The sequence below is a fragment of the Mauremys mutica genome, chromosome 8, assembly GCF_020497125.1.
Source record: "Mauremys mutica isolate MM-2020 ecotype Southern chromosome 8, ASM2049712v1, whole genome shotgun sequence".
In the NCBI taxonomy this organism is placed as follows: domain Eukaryota; kingdom Metazoa; phylum Chordata; order Testudines; family Geoemydidae; genus Mauremys; species Mauremys mutica.
In genome coordinates this window covers 76952420-76969443 of record NC_059079.1, presented here as the reverse complement: position 1 = coordinate 76969443, position 17024 = coordinate 76952420, and the positions used below count along the sequence as shown (strand labels likewise).

The 17024-nt window shown below is 42.7% G+C and overlaps 1 protein-coding gene across 1 annotated transcript in view; it reads left to right on the top strand.

The window, feature by feature from the left end:
- The window catches only part of CTNNA1 (catenin alpha 1), a 220161-nt gene extending 209764 nt beyond the window's left edge, over positions 1–10397 (top strand). The window contains exons 17-18 of the mRNA XM_045027314.1: positions 5124–5258; positions 9194–10397. Of these exons, the coding sequence (XP_044883249.1) occupies positions 5124–5258; positions 9194–9481 (423 nt within the window). The 3' untranslated portion in view covers positions 9482–10397. The remainder of the gene's footprint in view (positions 1–5123; positions 5259–9193) is intronic.
- Positions 10398–17024: the final 6627 nt, after the last annotated feature.

Here is a 17024-nt window from a genome sequence, read left to right as displayed (position 1 = left end):
ATAAGCCTCCATCACAACTGAGTAATTGTTCTGTGTGGATCCTTGAGAACGATTGGCGGCTTAACTACTTATCTAGTTTTCTACAATCACTTTGTGAATACAGCTCTTCTACCTTGTTTCTCCCAACTGCTTTGCTGCCCCATCAACATAAACCCCTGAATGCATACAGATACTTTTAACAGCTCGTTGTTTTAAATCAAGCACCTAGTTTCTTTATATTAACTGAAAAGAATAGAATTTGGTTTTGTCGTACTCAAGATATCCTGAGAGCTTCGCAAAGCAACAATGTGACTGTAGGCAACACAGTAAAGATCATTATGCTCCCAGCAATAGATCAGGCACAACCTTGATTTTAATCTTCCTGTTTCTGCGGAGATGTTTGAGAGTAGAGTTACCAGTGAGTTGTATTTGAAATGCTCCACAGGATCTCTATCTTCTGCCCATCTCTCCTGTATATCCATCTAGAATAGGTTTATTATTCGTCTTTTATCCAAAGAAGGCCACCATTCCCACTATTATTGCACTTCAGTGTCCGCAGGGTAGGTAGCTGTTTCCTTATTCTGTACTTGAACTCGCCTGCTTTAAAGCCCATTGGCAAGAAGACTATCAATGGAGCTTTGCTTTGTCACTGCAAATGTTAACAGGGTTTAGCTTGATCGGTCATATAATGAGCCAAGTGCTCATGTTATCACACAAGGTATTCATACCACAGTGACAATCATAATAAAACAAAAATCTTACTCCAGCTGATAACATTTTTGATAAGCACAGACATCGAAGGCTAAAGAAATCTGTGGTGGTCATGATAGTCGATGCTCCTGAGAGGTCCTGAAATACAAGTAGCTTAAGTTTGAGGTTTGTGATTAACCAAGCTTTACTTTTGCACAGCTATAGGTAGTTTTGTCAGTCTCTCTCTCTGAATACAAATACACAGCATGTGATTCAAAAATGAGACCTGTTTTTATTTAAAAAAAAATTAACTCTGAAAACCAATGCGGATGTTTTAATTGTTTCATCCAGCTTTCAGAGACAGTTATTATGACTGATATAAATTTATTAGTTTTACTGAATGTTTAATATTAATAAACTAACAGCAGCTCAATGGAATAGCGTGGAAAGGCTGCTTCAAATGTTTTTTTCCCCCCCACTTATCAGCAGTGAGTGAAGTCTTGGCATTAAGGTGAAGAATGGGGAGATGCCACCACCTCAGACAAGCAGGGCAAGATTTCAGAATTAGCTTGCCTTCGGAAATTTACAGTGAACTCTGTTAGCTGAAGTCTTCTATTGCTACAAATTAAAGTAGTGTTCCACACACACACTCAGATGATGAAAAGCCATCATGTGCTCTCACAACAAAACTCTTTAAATGCATATTTTGGATTATTTTGATTGGAAAAGTCATTTTTTTTTAAAAAATTGACAGGTATCGTGAGGAGATGGGAAGACAAGCAGGTGGTGACGGTTAGTCATAGTGACAAGACTATAACTTTTTTCAAACCCTATATTCTTCTAAAGCTTTCAGCTTTTATATTTCATTGGGTCTGCTTGCATACCCATAGGCCTTGGCTACACTTGCAGCTGCATGTAGGATATGTGTAACTACATATGGCAGGGAAAGACTCGGATAGGAGGGAAAGGCTTCACCAGCGGGAACACTCTGTTTTTGTCACCTAGGCCAGGCCTCTCCGTCTATGCTACTATTATACCTGTGTGTGTATTGGCTTTGCTCTACATGCCACCATAAGTGTGGATGTATCTATAGAAACAGGTGCAGTAATCTGTTAATGCAGAACTATTTGACAATCACAGAAGACTTGCAATACAGCCATTTCAATGGAGTGTTAATGCCTTCATATACCAAGAGCAGGAACTGAACTAAGGGGTGCACTGTCATGTTGTGTTAACCACATGGCACTAGGCGAATTGTGCCCCTCATGTTAGTGTGTGAGGAAATCCTAACTCCTGCTCTCAGATAGTTTTATAGCTTTTATGGCCTCAAAGGAAATGTGCTATTATCTAAGGTATTTCAAGTCAGCTGAAAAGTGTCTAGCTTCAGATTTTCCCAAAGGTGTTTCATCTTTCACTCAAAATATCAGGATATTTTTGAATGGCGGAAAATATTAGTAAGTTGCAAGTACCTCAAGAAATTGAAATGATTGCAGCACAATGGAGCTTCTCATAAAATTCATTCTCCTGTCTCTACAAGAACACTTACAAATCATTCTGACAATATTTCTATTGCTTCCAGTCTTTGATAGTTGTAAGAGGTACATCAATTGCCAATTTGTGAAATCACAGTGAACCAGTAGGGAAAGCTTATGCATTTCCCCAGCTTTCCAATAAAGTAATAGCAGCCTCTCCTAGCACCCTTACGTTAGGCAAGATTTTGATTATGCCTAATGCTCACACAAATGTAAGGCTGCTTTTGGGAAAATGTATTCTGATGCAGGATTAGTGCTTTCTCATTTGACTGCTGCTGCTGTGTGTGGCCAAAATGATTATCCAGTAGCAATAAAAATTTTTCCTCCACTAAATGTCCTCTTACAGGATTTGTAACTGCATGATGAAAAACTCATGTATTATGCATGTAGTGGAATTTGCTCTCTGGGCCACTGGCACAGTGTCAAGGTTTAACCCACAAAAATTACAATGTTCAGATTCTAAAATGGGGTTGTTATGTTGGAAAGGAAAATGGCTCTGCTTGCCAACTTGAACGTATCAATAGCTTTCTGTTAGTAAGCAAATTCCAATGGAGAGGCCTGGTTTTCTTTAAGAAAGTTTGGTTCCATTTCTTAGGAGATCTTGTAAAAATGTGAACACATTTTTACTGCGTGGTGTTTTTGTCAGGTGTCAGTCTGTATGATGAGCAATCCTGCGTTTGAGTTTTAACAGCCAAATTTTGTTGTACTTTTCTAAGTGCCTCAGCAAGTTTTCCAGTTTTGAGCTATTGGAGGCCAACTGATGAATGTGAATGACATTGACTTCCTCTAACAGTCCCAGAGATGGTTACCTCCTTGTTGGGAGCCATACCACAGCAGATTAATGCTCCATCTAGTCAGAGACAGGATACTGGACAATGGCCAGTACAAGATCCTTTTGAGGGAGCTGCAAAAAAATGTCATGGGAGTTAAGAATAACTTGCTCATAGTGGCCATTTCTTCCTGACCCCCCAATCAGTTAATGACTAATTTATGCAGTGAAACATTACTTAATTTTCTTTCTTTCCCAAGTTAATTGACTGATAAAGAAGTGTTTAATTAAACTAAAAGGCAACATTTAAAACTGCTAAAAAATAAACATCCTTGTTGCCATAACATGAAGGGGCAGCGATACATTGGGTGCTCCTATTTAATCTTCTTGTTACTATTCCTTATCTTGTATATCTTCATCATGTTCCCTTTCATTCATCGTACTCTGTGAACTAAACACTCTTGGAACAAACTTCCCATCCCCACCCCCAGATCTGCAATTAGCTTTTAGAAGTAGAATGACCGGAACTGAACACAGTTTTCCAGGTGGTGATGATCTGTTGGTCTGTATGGTGGATTAACACCATAATACATTATTTTCTATCCCATTCCTTATGCAGCTGAACAATATTTTCTTTCTTTACCATTGCACAACATGCAGCAGCCCTCATTCATTGAGCTATCCATAGTGAGGCCAATGTCTTTTTCCTTAATTTAGAACTCAATAAAATGCCTGAGTAGTTCAAATTATTCCTTCCAATATGCAATGTTTTGTACTTGTGGCACAGGTGAATGCCACCTAGAAGAATCTGGTCCTGTTTCTGCTTCTGTCAGAGACTTTGTATGTGCCACTGGACAAATCACTTAAACCAACCGTTTCACAGGTGGCTACTAGTTATGTGTTCCTCATTTTCTTGGTGTCTATCCTGAAAATCAGGCTCAAGGTGTCTTAAAAGCTGACACTCACAGCAACAACTGAAGTCAGTGGAACCTATGGCTACTCAGCAGCTCTGATAGCAAGGCAGTGTAATCTGCCCGGAATGAGGCTGAGAAACACCAGAGCACTTGACTCTTTAAGGTCATTCAGCATATTACCACCTTGTTCTATCAAGGGAGCATGTTCTCCTTCCACAGTACACCACAAGAGCTGAACAAATGGCTTCTCTACTGCAGTACTGTGCCCAGTAGTCAGTTTATTACACAGCTAAAAAATGTATATCTGTGTGGTTTAATGCAATAGCATTTGCTGAAGCACTTTCACGCCTTCTCAGGAATCGAGTTAGCACACTGATAAGAGGTTTGAGGTAGTCAGGACTACATATCTGTTCTTTTGGAGATACTAGGTAAGAGGAATTAGAGGTTATTATTCACTAATGCAAGCATTTCATTTAAAATGGAAGATGAGCATCCGAAGCACAAAGACACTATTCTTGATGAAGAGTTACAAGTAGGATTTACAAATGCGAACTTGAGATCCCAGGATGCAAAGTGCTGTATCAGTGCTTCACAAATACAGCTTCAGTATCCATGTGGTGTGCAGATACTACCTGTTAACAAAAAAGGCTAGGAGATTTGCCCAAGATCACACAGCAAGACTAGTGGAAGAGCAGATGAGAACATGAAAGTCTTGTCTCCCAATGCCAATGTTTGAGAACACATTTTGATTGCACAGTGGATTTACCATCTATTGCAAGTCAATGACTTCTCATCGTACAATCTCAACATTAAACATTAGTATCTGCTAAATGACTTCTAAATGAAAATTTTGCTGCTACTTAACTTAGGCTTAAATAAGGGGTTTGAACTCAAATGCAAGAAATTCTTCAGAATTATCATTTGCCTTAGATTACTAGAAATATTGTGTGGAGTTAGTGGTATGTCAGAACTGTTGTACAGCTATTACAAATGTGTATTCCATTTTTAATATGGTCACTCATTACTGCACTGTTTCTTTATTCACTTTTTTCATACCATTTGTCAGTGAAAGTAGATGACTGGATGCTTATAAATACATAAATTGAGTGTATTCATCATGATAGATACATAGCTGAACAAGTTAAGCTTCTTTTGGATTTACTGGTGTCAGGGTAGTTAGCTTTAAAAAATAGTATTCCTGCTTTTCAAAATTCTGAAATAACAATTTTCTATTTTCAGTGCCCAGATTCTGCCTGCAAACAAGACCTTCTAGCCTATCTACAGCGTATTGCTTTATACTGCCATCAGTTGAACATCTGTAGCAAAGTGAAGGCAGAAGTTCAAAATCTTGGAGGAGAACTGGTGGTCTCTGGGGTATGTAAGATCTGATATTTCCATTTCATGTTTTTCTTTCTAGGTTGAATAGTTTTCCCAGTTTAAGCTTTTATGTTAAAGGCCTATAGATAAAGTGAAAGGCACAAGGGTTTGTGTCCAAACTTTAAACCTTTGTAAATATTGTAACTGCCTCTACTTGAAGGCAGAATCAGCATCTTAATAATCTTCAAACTACTTTTCAGCTTTCATTACTAGCCAATACCCTCAGCAAGACGTTTCACTATAAATTTGTAATGTTCTACCACTTTTTCCACGGGCTATTGATTTTACATATAGTGGGATTAAATCATTTTAATCAGTGTAATTTTATGTATATTTCTTAATCTACCCCATGTTTTCATAGACTTTGAACAGGATGGACATGTAATTATCTAGGGGTATTTATTTCAAAATAACTATGCCCTGAAGTTAAACTTTTTTTAGTTGCTCCAATATTTGACAGCTGAAAGCTGCTGTAAGGCCAACTTCATTCCTTACTCTGGACATCAATTTAGCAAATGCATTCTTGTCTTCATTGTACTTCAGATTTTTTTCTCACTGAGAAGAATCTACATGCTCTAGGTTACATAGGAGAGAAACAGCTACATTTATGAAATCTTTTGCCACACTCTAACTTGTTTATAAAAGTCACTTATGTTCTAATTGAGTGAAATCAACAATGGTGCTGGGGAGTTAATACAGGATTTAGTCTATGGAGAGACAAAAGGGATTGGTAACACAGTACTAACAGTTGAGTCATTAGAAATCAATTTAAAATCTGATCTTTCCTAAGGTGTTTCATATACTCGAAACCTTTATACAGTTTCTCATTTGTGCAAGTATCTCGTACAGTTTCTCACTTTACTGCTTTTTGCACTGACAAGTGACTGCTGTAAGGAATATAGGAATAGTGAGTGTTGCATAATAGCTGAGAAAAATGGGAAACCAAATGTAATTGAAACAGTTCTGGAAACGTAACATACTTTTACATAATGTTAGCATCTTTATGCCAGAGAGATTTCTCTGCCACCCTCTCACTATTGGCAGCAGGACATGCTCAAACTGCCAGAAGTGAGGAACTGAGCAATAAGATGCAGCAGAACATGTGTTGCTATGTATCTGTGGTGCATGGCTGTTGTTTGTGAGACTGAAGGCATTGTGGTGTCAAAATACTAGATATGTCATTATACAAGAATGTGCTCTAGGGTTTTACTGTGATTATCAAATTCCTTTTTAATTTACATCCTTCCGACATAAATTAGTCCACATCAGTAGGCTAGTATCTTTACTACAGTCTGCTTATTTTTATCTCTTTTCATTGAATAAGAACATGGCTAAATGTTCCCAACACTTTTTGGCCCCTAGCAGATTATTAGATGAAAATCTGTGCTGTAAAAGAAAGTCCACTGCTTCCCATTGAATTGGGCACTCTGTCTTTAAAAATAAATCTTAACAATTTGTATCCTGAACTAAATATATGCACACAATTCCATAGCAAGAATTTGGCAAAGCATCACTGAGCAACTAGAATGAACTATGGCAAAGAGAATCCAGGCAGGAAAATGCAGGAATTTAGCGGTTTCCCTCCCACATGTTTTGCATAATTTTGCAGATTTCTTCACAGTTGGAAAAATTCTGTAAAGAGCAGTGAAGATAAAAATATATTTTCCAAATTGATGGTTAGGTTCAGGAAAGCAGGTTAGATTGATTGAACGGAAGTGAGCACACCAGGGCCCAGAACAGACTTGCCATTCAGATCTGGGCAAATAGCTACCAAATTGCGAGCACCCTGGGGGAAGGGCTCTCTTAATCTGTAAACCATCAAGGACACTGGAGCTATATAAATCATATGGGGAGCCTGAAGTACTTATACCGCTTCTGGATCATGCAGGCTAAAAACTGCTTCAGACCATTCTAGAACCTACAACAAGTAGTTTTTTGAATTTTTATTTTAAAAAAAGGACGCAGACCCTCTGAAAAAGAAATGGCCATTTTGCAGTTAGCAGCTCCCTGAAGCAATCCACTCAGTGAATCTGCAGCTCGGCTTAGAATCCAAGTGCTGAAACCTGCTTCCTATGCAGTTTATTATCCTAAAATGTCTTGCGTTCTAGGGAGGAAATACTTGATCTGTGCACTCGGAGTGACCCTTACACGTGCTTGATGCAGCTGGCCAGTCTATATAGATGTGATGGGTCACATTAGTCAATGGTTAGGTCTCTTTCAAAGCCAGGACACAGACTTTTTTCCAGAGACTCCAAGAATTGCTTAGTGGGTGCACCAGTTTGTTGGCAAAGCAGCCAATAAGCAGTTTAACTAGAATGAAAAGGAAGCGCACAGTGCAACTGCACAACCCCAAGACTGGCTGTGCCAACCAGTTCTTAAAAATGTAGTAGTTTACCAAGAGGTGAAAACATCAGCTTAAGTTTAGTAGTGCAGTGGGCTGCCAAAAGGCAACAAGTGGTATGATACCTGCTTAATACCCAGGCTTTCAGTTAGAACAGAAATTTTAACAAAATCAAGGGTCACTAAAGATCAGTAATGTGGTCTACAGCCTGTTCTGAGTGTCCCAATCAATCAGACTGTTAGTTTGCCATGGGGTTTATGCATGTGAACTCTCAAGTGTATGTAGCTATTCCTTTTGTTATACATATGGGCACTCGTGGCAATAAAGTAGACTTAAATATATTGTTTTAAAATGACAGTGAATTGTTATAATAGGAAAAGCATATGCTGCATAGTGTTGGGCTCAAAGTAAACTCCTAGAATTGGAGAGGATAAGCCATTATTTCAGCAAGACTGTGTGGTATTGGTACGTCTTGATGCACAGAGCCTTCATGCCCTAGATCATGCTCAGACATTTGCCCAGCTTCCTCCCCTAGTTCAGCTCTCATCTGCCCCACTGTCTGCTTTCTCCATTGCATTTTTGCATGTTCTTCCTTCTGCCCCTGCTTGCCATAAATGCAGTTCCTTCAGACTGCCTCTTCCTTTCAACTTCTCTTTCAAAAGGACCTTGGCATGAGCAACAGAGAAACTGAGTTCCAATGCTCCCCTTAAGTTCTCCTTTTTTTCATAATAAAAATTGCTAGGTAAATAAACTACATTTGGGTGCCCAAATTACAGCCCAAAGGCAGCTTCTATCTATTACCATTAATATGAAGATGGATCCAGCAGAAACCTGAGATCCTAGCATGTAAAACCTTCATGCCATACCTGTCTGAACTGCAGCATTGCTTGCGGGCATCTCTGGTCTCTGTAAACCACACCCCCATATGAAAGAGGAGAACAGCTGACATAATCTGCTCAATTTTGTGCAAATTAGGTGTGGCCCTCTACTCCACTGGGTTCATCTATACACTGGTAATTTGGCAGGCGCTAAAGTTCGTTCTCCTAGAGTATAATTTTACCCTTCATCTTTTCCTTACTCTGAAAGAACTGTTTTCTCTAATGCAGCTTTCCTCACTTTAATCCTGCTTGCATGGACTTCATCACTGGCTGAAACTGCTTAATAGTACCTTCCTCTTAATGTGATGTTAATATGCCAGTGTGACTTAAATATTTATCAATCAGCGATTTAAGATACCATCATAGCTATAATACACTTAATTGAAGTGGAAGCTGCTGTGATAGGGCAGCTCAAGACTGACAGCCAACAGCCAAGTACAAATATTTTCAGTAGTCATAAATATGAAAAAGGCACCATTGAGTGCACAGAAATACTGCTCATTCGTCTGATGGTATGAGTCAGAAAACATAGCATCATTTTTGGAAATCCTGCTGAGGGTTCCTTTTAATAAGAGGATGAACTACCTTAAAATATTCTAAAAATTCTAGGGTCACAAAGCTTCTGAAACATCTTGCATTTGCTTAGTTCTTGCAGTGCATAGCAGGTCATGGGCATTGCCAAAAACAGATGATGATGATTATATCTATTGTAGGTGGACAGTGCTATGTCTCTGATCCAAGCTGCAAAGAACCTGATGAATGCAGTGGTGCAAACTGTGAAGGCTTCCTATGTGGCATCTACTAAATATCAAAAGTCCCAAGGAATGGCTTCCCTGAACCTTCCTGCTGTGTCTTGGAAAATGAAGGCTCCAGAGAAGAAACCTCTGGTCAAGAGAGAGAAACAGGATGAAACTCAAACCAAAATCAAAAGAGCATCCCAGAAGAAGCATGTTAATCCTGTGCAGGCTCTCAGCGAGTTCAAGGCAATGGAGAGTATTTAAAGAGAAGCTTTTCCTTCAGACCACTACTGCTACTTCCAGAACTTTACTTTTAATATTCTAAGGATTTCAAAAGTTTACTATTCATTAAAATGTATTTACTTAATATAATTTGGATAACTTTGTTTAGATTACATGGGGAAATACTCAAATTTATAAATCCTATCAATACAACCTCAGTCTGCAAATGTTTTAATGTTAGGTTGCTTTTAGACTTCAGGGGCATATTTCTAGGTGACAATTATTTTGTATAACTCTGCTAAACTAAAATATATCCTATAACCAAAGAATCTTACAGTAACACTAATCATTAACCTTAGTAGTTGGATCATGTTACGCCTTTCAATGACTGCAGTTTTACATTGTGATCAAGAGGAAAACATCACTCAAAAGAGAGAATTAAATTACTAATGGATGCACTAGTGTATTCACACACCATGTGTGAATACATGAGGATAGCAGGTGCTAGCTGTGCTTCTTATACAATAAGGCAGCAGTGGAAAAACATCTGGGAAAGTAATATGCTGTCGCACCCCTTTCTAACCTGAGTGGGTTTGATTTTTCTTTTTTAATTTGGAATGGAGCTTTTTGTTGCATTTGTTTTAAAATTGCTGTTTTCCGAGACACTACTTGAGCTGTGGGTATTAGAGCTATTTGACAGAAAATGGTGAGTCATGCCCATTAAAGCATCTTGAGGGTAAAGTATTTTCTGGTTACTTTGCAGTAGGCCTTTTGTTAAGGGTTTTTCATGTATGTCTCTCCAGGAGGAGAACCCATAAGAAATTCAGTAAAACATATAATGCATCATGGAGGAAACTGATTACTTTTTTTATGACACAAAATGAGAATTTTAATGGTTGGTTACAAATTACTAATGTACTTTGCCGCAGGACACTAATAAAGTTGCTTTATCAGCTGGTGTGTTGTCGTGCTGTAAATTTAGCATTTTTCCCCCCAGCATTCAAATGCAAATTCATCATTGTACTCATTTCTGATAATTGCTATGCATCCTGCCTTGGGCTTACAAAGAAATCCAGCAAATAGTGTTTATTCAGGCTACAATTTAGACTTTACATTATTTGTGATAACTTTAGCTACAAGGTATAATTTTGCTGTCTTATTTAAATTTTATGAATTTTTTTTTAAAGTTAGTGAATTGTACAGGTCAAAGTTTGCTGTATTTAAAAGCACACTTTTAAAAAGGGAAAATGACCTGTTCTGGATTTAATCATTTTGATGGTAATTAAATTTTACAGAGCCAGTCATTGCTGTGTTAAGAAGGTATGACTTGATTTACCTTGATCAACTTAGCAATTTACTACACTTTTTAAAATAAATCAGATTTAAAATATATTCACAGTATTGCTACTACAGTACAAAAATGCTGATCAGAATAAACATTTACATCACTCATATAAGGTTTCTGTGAGGATATTTTTGCTGAATTTATTCTGTTTTCCAAGCAAATTATCTTGTCCTCATATAATACAGATAGTACACTTATACTGATAAGAGCTTTTATGCTACCCTACAAATGCGCTGCATTTATAGATACTATAGGCAAAATGGATCTGTTTTTAAAAGATGACTCAAAGTATGCCAGAGGCACTGGCATTCAAGGGTTAATGAACTAGTTTCTTTGCACACAATGTTGAAAGAGTCATTTTTGTTCCTAGGGTTAAAATAACATTATTTTAAAGGTTATCTGCCCTAGGCTGTTCGGTGACTCTCACCAAAATAAGCACGTTACCTTAGTTTAAAAAAAATCTGATTAGTTTAAAAAAAAACTATATCTTTAGATGTGCAACAAAATTAAAGTAGTAATCTTTATTTTTATTTAAAAGTTGGCTAGCTATTGTATTTTGTATGCAGAACTTATAAGTCACTAAGGTAGCAACAAATTACAATATAGCCACAATTGATTTAAATATAATTTGAAAATCCAAATCAAATGCCACGAAGCCAAATTTAGCAAGAGACTGAACTAGTCCTTCGTGGGGAGGATCAAAACAAGCTAGAATGGTTTAAGGGTTACACCTCACAAAAAGGCAGGGATTTCTCAGGCAGAGGATGGAGGAGAGACCTCAACTGTTGTTGAAGTTAGTGTGGGGGTGACTTCTGGGGGGGAAGAGACTATGAAAACTGGAGGGCAATTTAGAACTGAATAGGGATTGGAATCTGAATGCTTGTGTGGCTAGGCATCACTTCCAGGCCTGTTTTACAAATCCATACTCAGCACTGACAATCCCAGCAGTATCCTGGGGACTGTGCCATCTGCTGCCTGAGGGCTTCTGCAGAAGCAGTGTGGGCCTCTAGTCAGTAGAGGCTGTTGTCGAAGCAGGTTTGGAACTGCCTCTCTCTCTCTCTCTCTCTGTGCCTCAGCTGCATCCCCAGCTGCTAGAGAGCAGAGGAGGGAGCCAGCCATTACCAGCTGTACAATGATGGAGTGAGGCCTACGAAGAGACAGGATATGCCCTGTGTGCTCCACTTCACAAGAAGGTGAGTTGCCTCCAAGAAGTGGGGCTTTCCATCCTCCCCATGGAACATGGTAGAGGAATGTAGTAGATCACAGTCTCTACCATTTGCCTCGTCCAACTCCCTCCTAAAAAACAAAGGTGAGGGCAGGTAGGGGAGTGTCTTTTGCATGAGGGGCATGGTGGATTACAGGATTTTATACAAACCTCAGAACTTCCAAACCTCTTGAAGCCCCAAGTTACAGTCTAGAATCTATGATTCTCCATCATAAGCACATACTTCTGATTCCTTGGGAACTAGTAGCTTTCAGCATCCTGGCTCGTTTGAAGGATCGTTCTTGGAAATTTTCCTCACTCCCTAAAGTAGAGAAATCTGAGGGGACCGAATGGCTTCCTGGAATGTGTGTTGAGGACCCGTAGCAATCTGGAGGCCCACCAAAGAGATCTGGCTCATATAAAGCTCTAATAGTCAAGGTAGGAGGCTGAGGCAAGGAAAAGGATTTTAGCAGACCTGGAGTAAAGTGAAACTTACCTCGGCCTTCTTCCTAGAGGTAGAAGATGAGGGAGAAAGGGAAAAGTTTGAAGTCCAGAAAGACACAAAGTGGAGGTAAGTGATAAAATGGAAGAACCAACTTTTCTAGTTTCTAAAGCTGTTTGCCTTTGAGCTTGACTAGAGGCCTACACCTATCACCTGCCTCTGCAGTAGCTGTGAGTCCATGAAGTGCCAGATGTCAGTAAGGCTTTTCCAGTTGGCCAACAGCTCTTTGGAACAGAGCAGTAGATCAATGTGGGGATTCATCCTCCATTAGAACCCAGTGGAGACCAGCTGAAGGATTATAATGGGGCCTACTGGAGCTTTCTGTTTGGAGGGCAATTTAGAATTGAATGGGGATAGGAATTGAGCAAGTGCCAGTGTGGACAGGTTTGGATTCCACTAGTCCCATTTCTATCAGGACTGTCCCAGGTTTTACAAATCCAGGCTCAGCATTAACAATTCCAGCAGTCTTGGTCCGCACTAACCTCTTTATACTACTGTGGAGCTCCAGACATTGATAGGAGACGACACACAGCCCCTATAAGGTTAGTTTCCTGTACTCTGAGGCCTAGACCCCATGTATGTGATTCTGGCTGGGCATTGCCATGGTGAGTGTTAATATCTGTCTGAGAATTGTGGCCTGTAATGGATCAGTGGCTTAGCTCTGCAGTCGCATAATCCTCTAGCAATGTCCCGGTTTTGGCTGATCTCGAACGCAAGCTCTTCACATACCTAATGGGACAAGAATGGAGGTGAGCCCTATTCAAGTAGTGTAGCCTGTTCTTTTAAAGGGCTCAGACAGCATGGTGATGTGGTGCCTCATGAGCACATTCATTCCTGGTTGCAGGATTTACAGTGTGGAACTAGCCCACTGCATAACCAGTGGCCTGCTGTTAAAATCTGATGCATATCTTCTTTCCGAGAGAGCTGCTTCATATGCTGTAGTCTATTCAACCATGTTATCTAAGGCAGGGCTGATGACTCTTCTTAGCGTATGCACAGAGTGCTTCGGGTGGCACATAACCTGGAGTCATCACTGAATTTTGACACAGGCAACATTGTCTCAGTGGATGGTGCACGTGAGTGGGAGTTTTGTGAGGTCCTGGTCCCAGCTGTGCTATTGAATGACTGCATGACCTTTGGTAAGCCACTTTATCTTTGTAACTCTGCCCCCAAATTTAAAATGGAGATAATGATCCCTTCACTACATAAGGCTACATGCTTAAATAGACATGACTTTTCTAAAGAACAGGTCAATTAAATTGAAGTATTCTCACTGGTTGGTGTGAGAGAAAAAACGTGGAAGTAATGAGATGACTTCGTTTAATATTGCATTTAATCTGGTTTTCAATTTTTGTTATGGGATAAACAGCTAAATGTTTTGTTTACTCTCATACGGTCACTGTTCTTCTTCGAGTGATTGCTCATATGCATTCCAGTTAGGTGTGTGCGCGCCGCGTGCACGTTCGTCGGAAGATTTTTACCCTAGCAACACTCGGTGGGTCAGCTGGGCGCCCCCTGGAGTGGCACCGCTATAGCGCCAGATATATACTCCTGCCGACCCGTCCGCCCCTCAGTTCCTTCTTACCGCCCGTGTCGGTCGTTGGAACAGTGAAGCGCGGCTTAGCTGACCTCCACTTCCCTAGCTACTCGTAGTTTCTCTCGTTAATTCTTGTATATAGTTCAGATTTATATAGTTGTAGTTAACTTTATTCATTTGTAGTATAGTTAGTGTATTTAGTTCACAGGGGTTCGGGGATTATCCCCTTCCCTGCACCCGGTGCCGGGTACGATGCCAGGTTCACAGGGTTTCACAATGCTCGGCCGGCCACAAGCCGAGGCCGACAAGAGATCCTCTCCTAAGTGCCTCGAGGAATCTCACCTAACAGATAAGTGCCGCATTTGTAAGGCCCTTAAGCCAAGAACAAAAGGGGAGCGGGACTTTCGTCTCAAGCAGCTCCTGAGGGAGGCAGCTCTTGCTCCTCTGCTCTCGGCACCGAGCGCTGGTTAGTCTTCAAGAAGCACTCCCTCGGCACCGGATCGCCGGTACCGCCAAGGCCTCTCGGCACCGGCCGTCGCTGGCTCCAACGTCCGCTCGGCATGGATCCCTTTCCTGGAGGATGAAGAGGCACAAGACACTTACTGTGTCCGAGCCGCCTGCTCCGCAGCCCGAGCGCTATACTAAGTCGGACCGCCCGGCACTGATGTCTGCCGCGGCACCGACAATATCGGCACCGTCGACTCTGGCCATGCAAGAGCCGTCGAGTCCGGTGCTGGAAAGCTCTCCGGTACGAGCCATGGTCGAGCTCACTATTAAGCTGCGTCAGAGCCGCCTGCTCCGCAGCCTGAGCGCTATAATAAGTCGGTCTGTCCGGTTCTGATACCTGCCGCGGCACCGACAATATCGGCACCGTCAACTCCGGCCACACAAGAGCCGTCGAGTCCAGTGTCTGAACGCTCCCCGGTGCGAGCCGTGGTTGAGCTCACTATTCCCTTCACGCCAGAGAAATTTCCACGGCAAGGGAGTTGATGGCAATGACAGCGCCTGCGCTGCCTCAACCCCCGGCACCACCTGTGCGGGAATATCGTCGATCGGCAAGCCTGCCTTTCTCAGACCACCCTGCATCAGCACCGCAGAGCGGCAACGTTCACGATCGCGGTCCCGCAGATGTTCTCGGTCCCGTCGCTAAGCCAGGTGCCAACACCGCTCACGGTCCTGGCACTGTTCTCCATTTCGGTACCGGTCGTACTCGCGGCACCGATCAGCGTCCCGTTCGCCGACCTGGTACACTCGGCGCCGATCCAGGCACTGGATCTCGGTTGACCTCCCGGCACCGCTCCGGTCGCAGGTCCCATTCTCGGTACCGGTATGCCTCCCGGTACCGATCCCCGGTGTCGCGTCGAGCGACATCAGCTAAAGAGGGAGACTCTGCCCAGGGCTTTTAGCTCCTCCATGGCCATCCATTCGGATGTGCACACCAGAGTCTTCCAGGTGCCCAGGCACAGGACCCTGACCCCCATCAGTGGCCACCCTGTACATCTTGGGCGTGCCATCAGGCCAAAGGCCTACCTGTGATCCCATCTCGCTCTGTTCCTTCAGAGCACTGGGTGCCAGAGGCGACAGTTAGCCGTCCCCCTCCGACCGGTACGGAGGAAGCCCCGGTTCAGCCACCAGATTCCCACATCCCACTGGATCAGGAGGTCGCCCAGGAGCGTGCACCCACACAGGACCCACTTGTCCCCGGACTTTCTTCTCCCTTCTCCCCAGATGAGGCGGTGGCAGGAGCGTACTCCTCGGGCCCTCCCCTAATCGACTTGGGGGCCCATTAGGACCTCCCGAGACAGGTGGCATTCAATATGAATCTCCAAGTGGTCACTATCCCGCCCGCGGGCGCGGGAGTCGAATGCATGTGCATGGTATCCTCCAGGGGCGACGGGCACCTATATGTACGTCTTTCCCCCTGCTCCCTTGTCATCTAGTCCGTCAATGAGACGCAACGCCATGGCCAACAGGTACCAGCCCCTGGGCCATAAGATGTACTTGGCAGGCGCCCTGCAACTTCGCGTAGCAAACCAGCAAGCCCTGCTTAGCCGTTACTATGGGCGGCGGTGGGAGAATTTACGGAGTCGGTTTCTCAGAACTCCCGTCAAGAGTTTGATGCCCTCCTGGAAAAAGGGACGAAAGTGGCGAGAGCTTCCCTCCAGGTCTTGTTGGATGTAGCTGACTCCGCAGCCACGACTCTGGCCTTGGGTGTTGCCACGAGGCGCATTTCATGGCTCCAGTTATCGAGCCTTCCCTTGCAGCTGCTGCACACTATACAGGGCTTGTCCTTCAATGACAAAGGCCTGTTCTCCAAAAAGAAACCAAAAAAAACTGACCCTAGGCTGCAAGGCCCAAAGGACAGCAAGGTCACTATGCGCTCCCTCTCGGCATGTACATGCTGATGTCTCACCGCCGACCTTTCCGCCTAGCCTCGCCGCCCTTACCCTGCGCCTAGACAAAGACAGGGCTTTGCCAGCAGGCGTCGCTGAGGCAGTCGTAGGCGTTGGTCAGGACCCCAAAGGGGCCAAAATCAGGGTCCTCCTAACCACCAATTGGGCAAAAGCCTATCCCTCCTTGTTCCTCTTAGGCACCCCTCTCACAAGCAATTCCTCTTGCAAGACGTGCGGACGCTCCTCCCCATCGGAGCTATAGAGGAGTTTCCAAGGACGAAAGGGGCGAAGGGTTCTAGTCCCACTAATTCCTGATCCCCAAGGTGAAGGGAGGTCTCAGACCTATCCTAGACCTGCGGGAGCTCAACAAGTTTATGATATATCTGGAGTTCCGCATGGTATCCATGGGGACCGTCATCCCATCCTTGGATCCCGGAGACGGGTATGCCGCCCTCGATATGAAGGGCGCGTATTTTCACGTCGCCGTTTATCCTCCACACAGAAGGTACCTCCGGTTTGTGGCCAACCGTCATTTCCAGTTTACGGTCCTCCCGGTTGGCCTCTATACAGCCCCATGTGTATTCACAGTGTCTGGCTGTCGTCG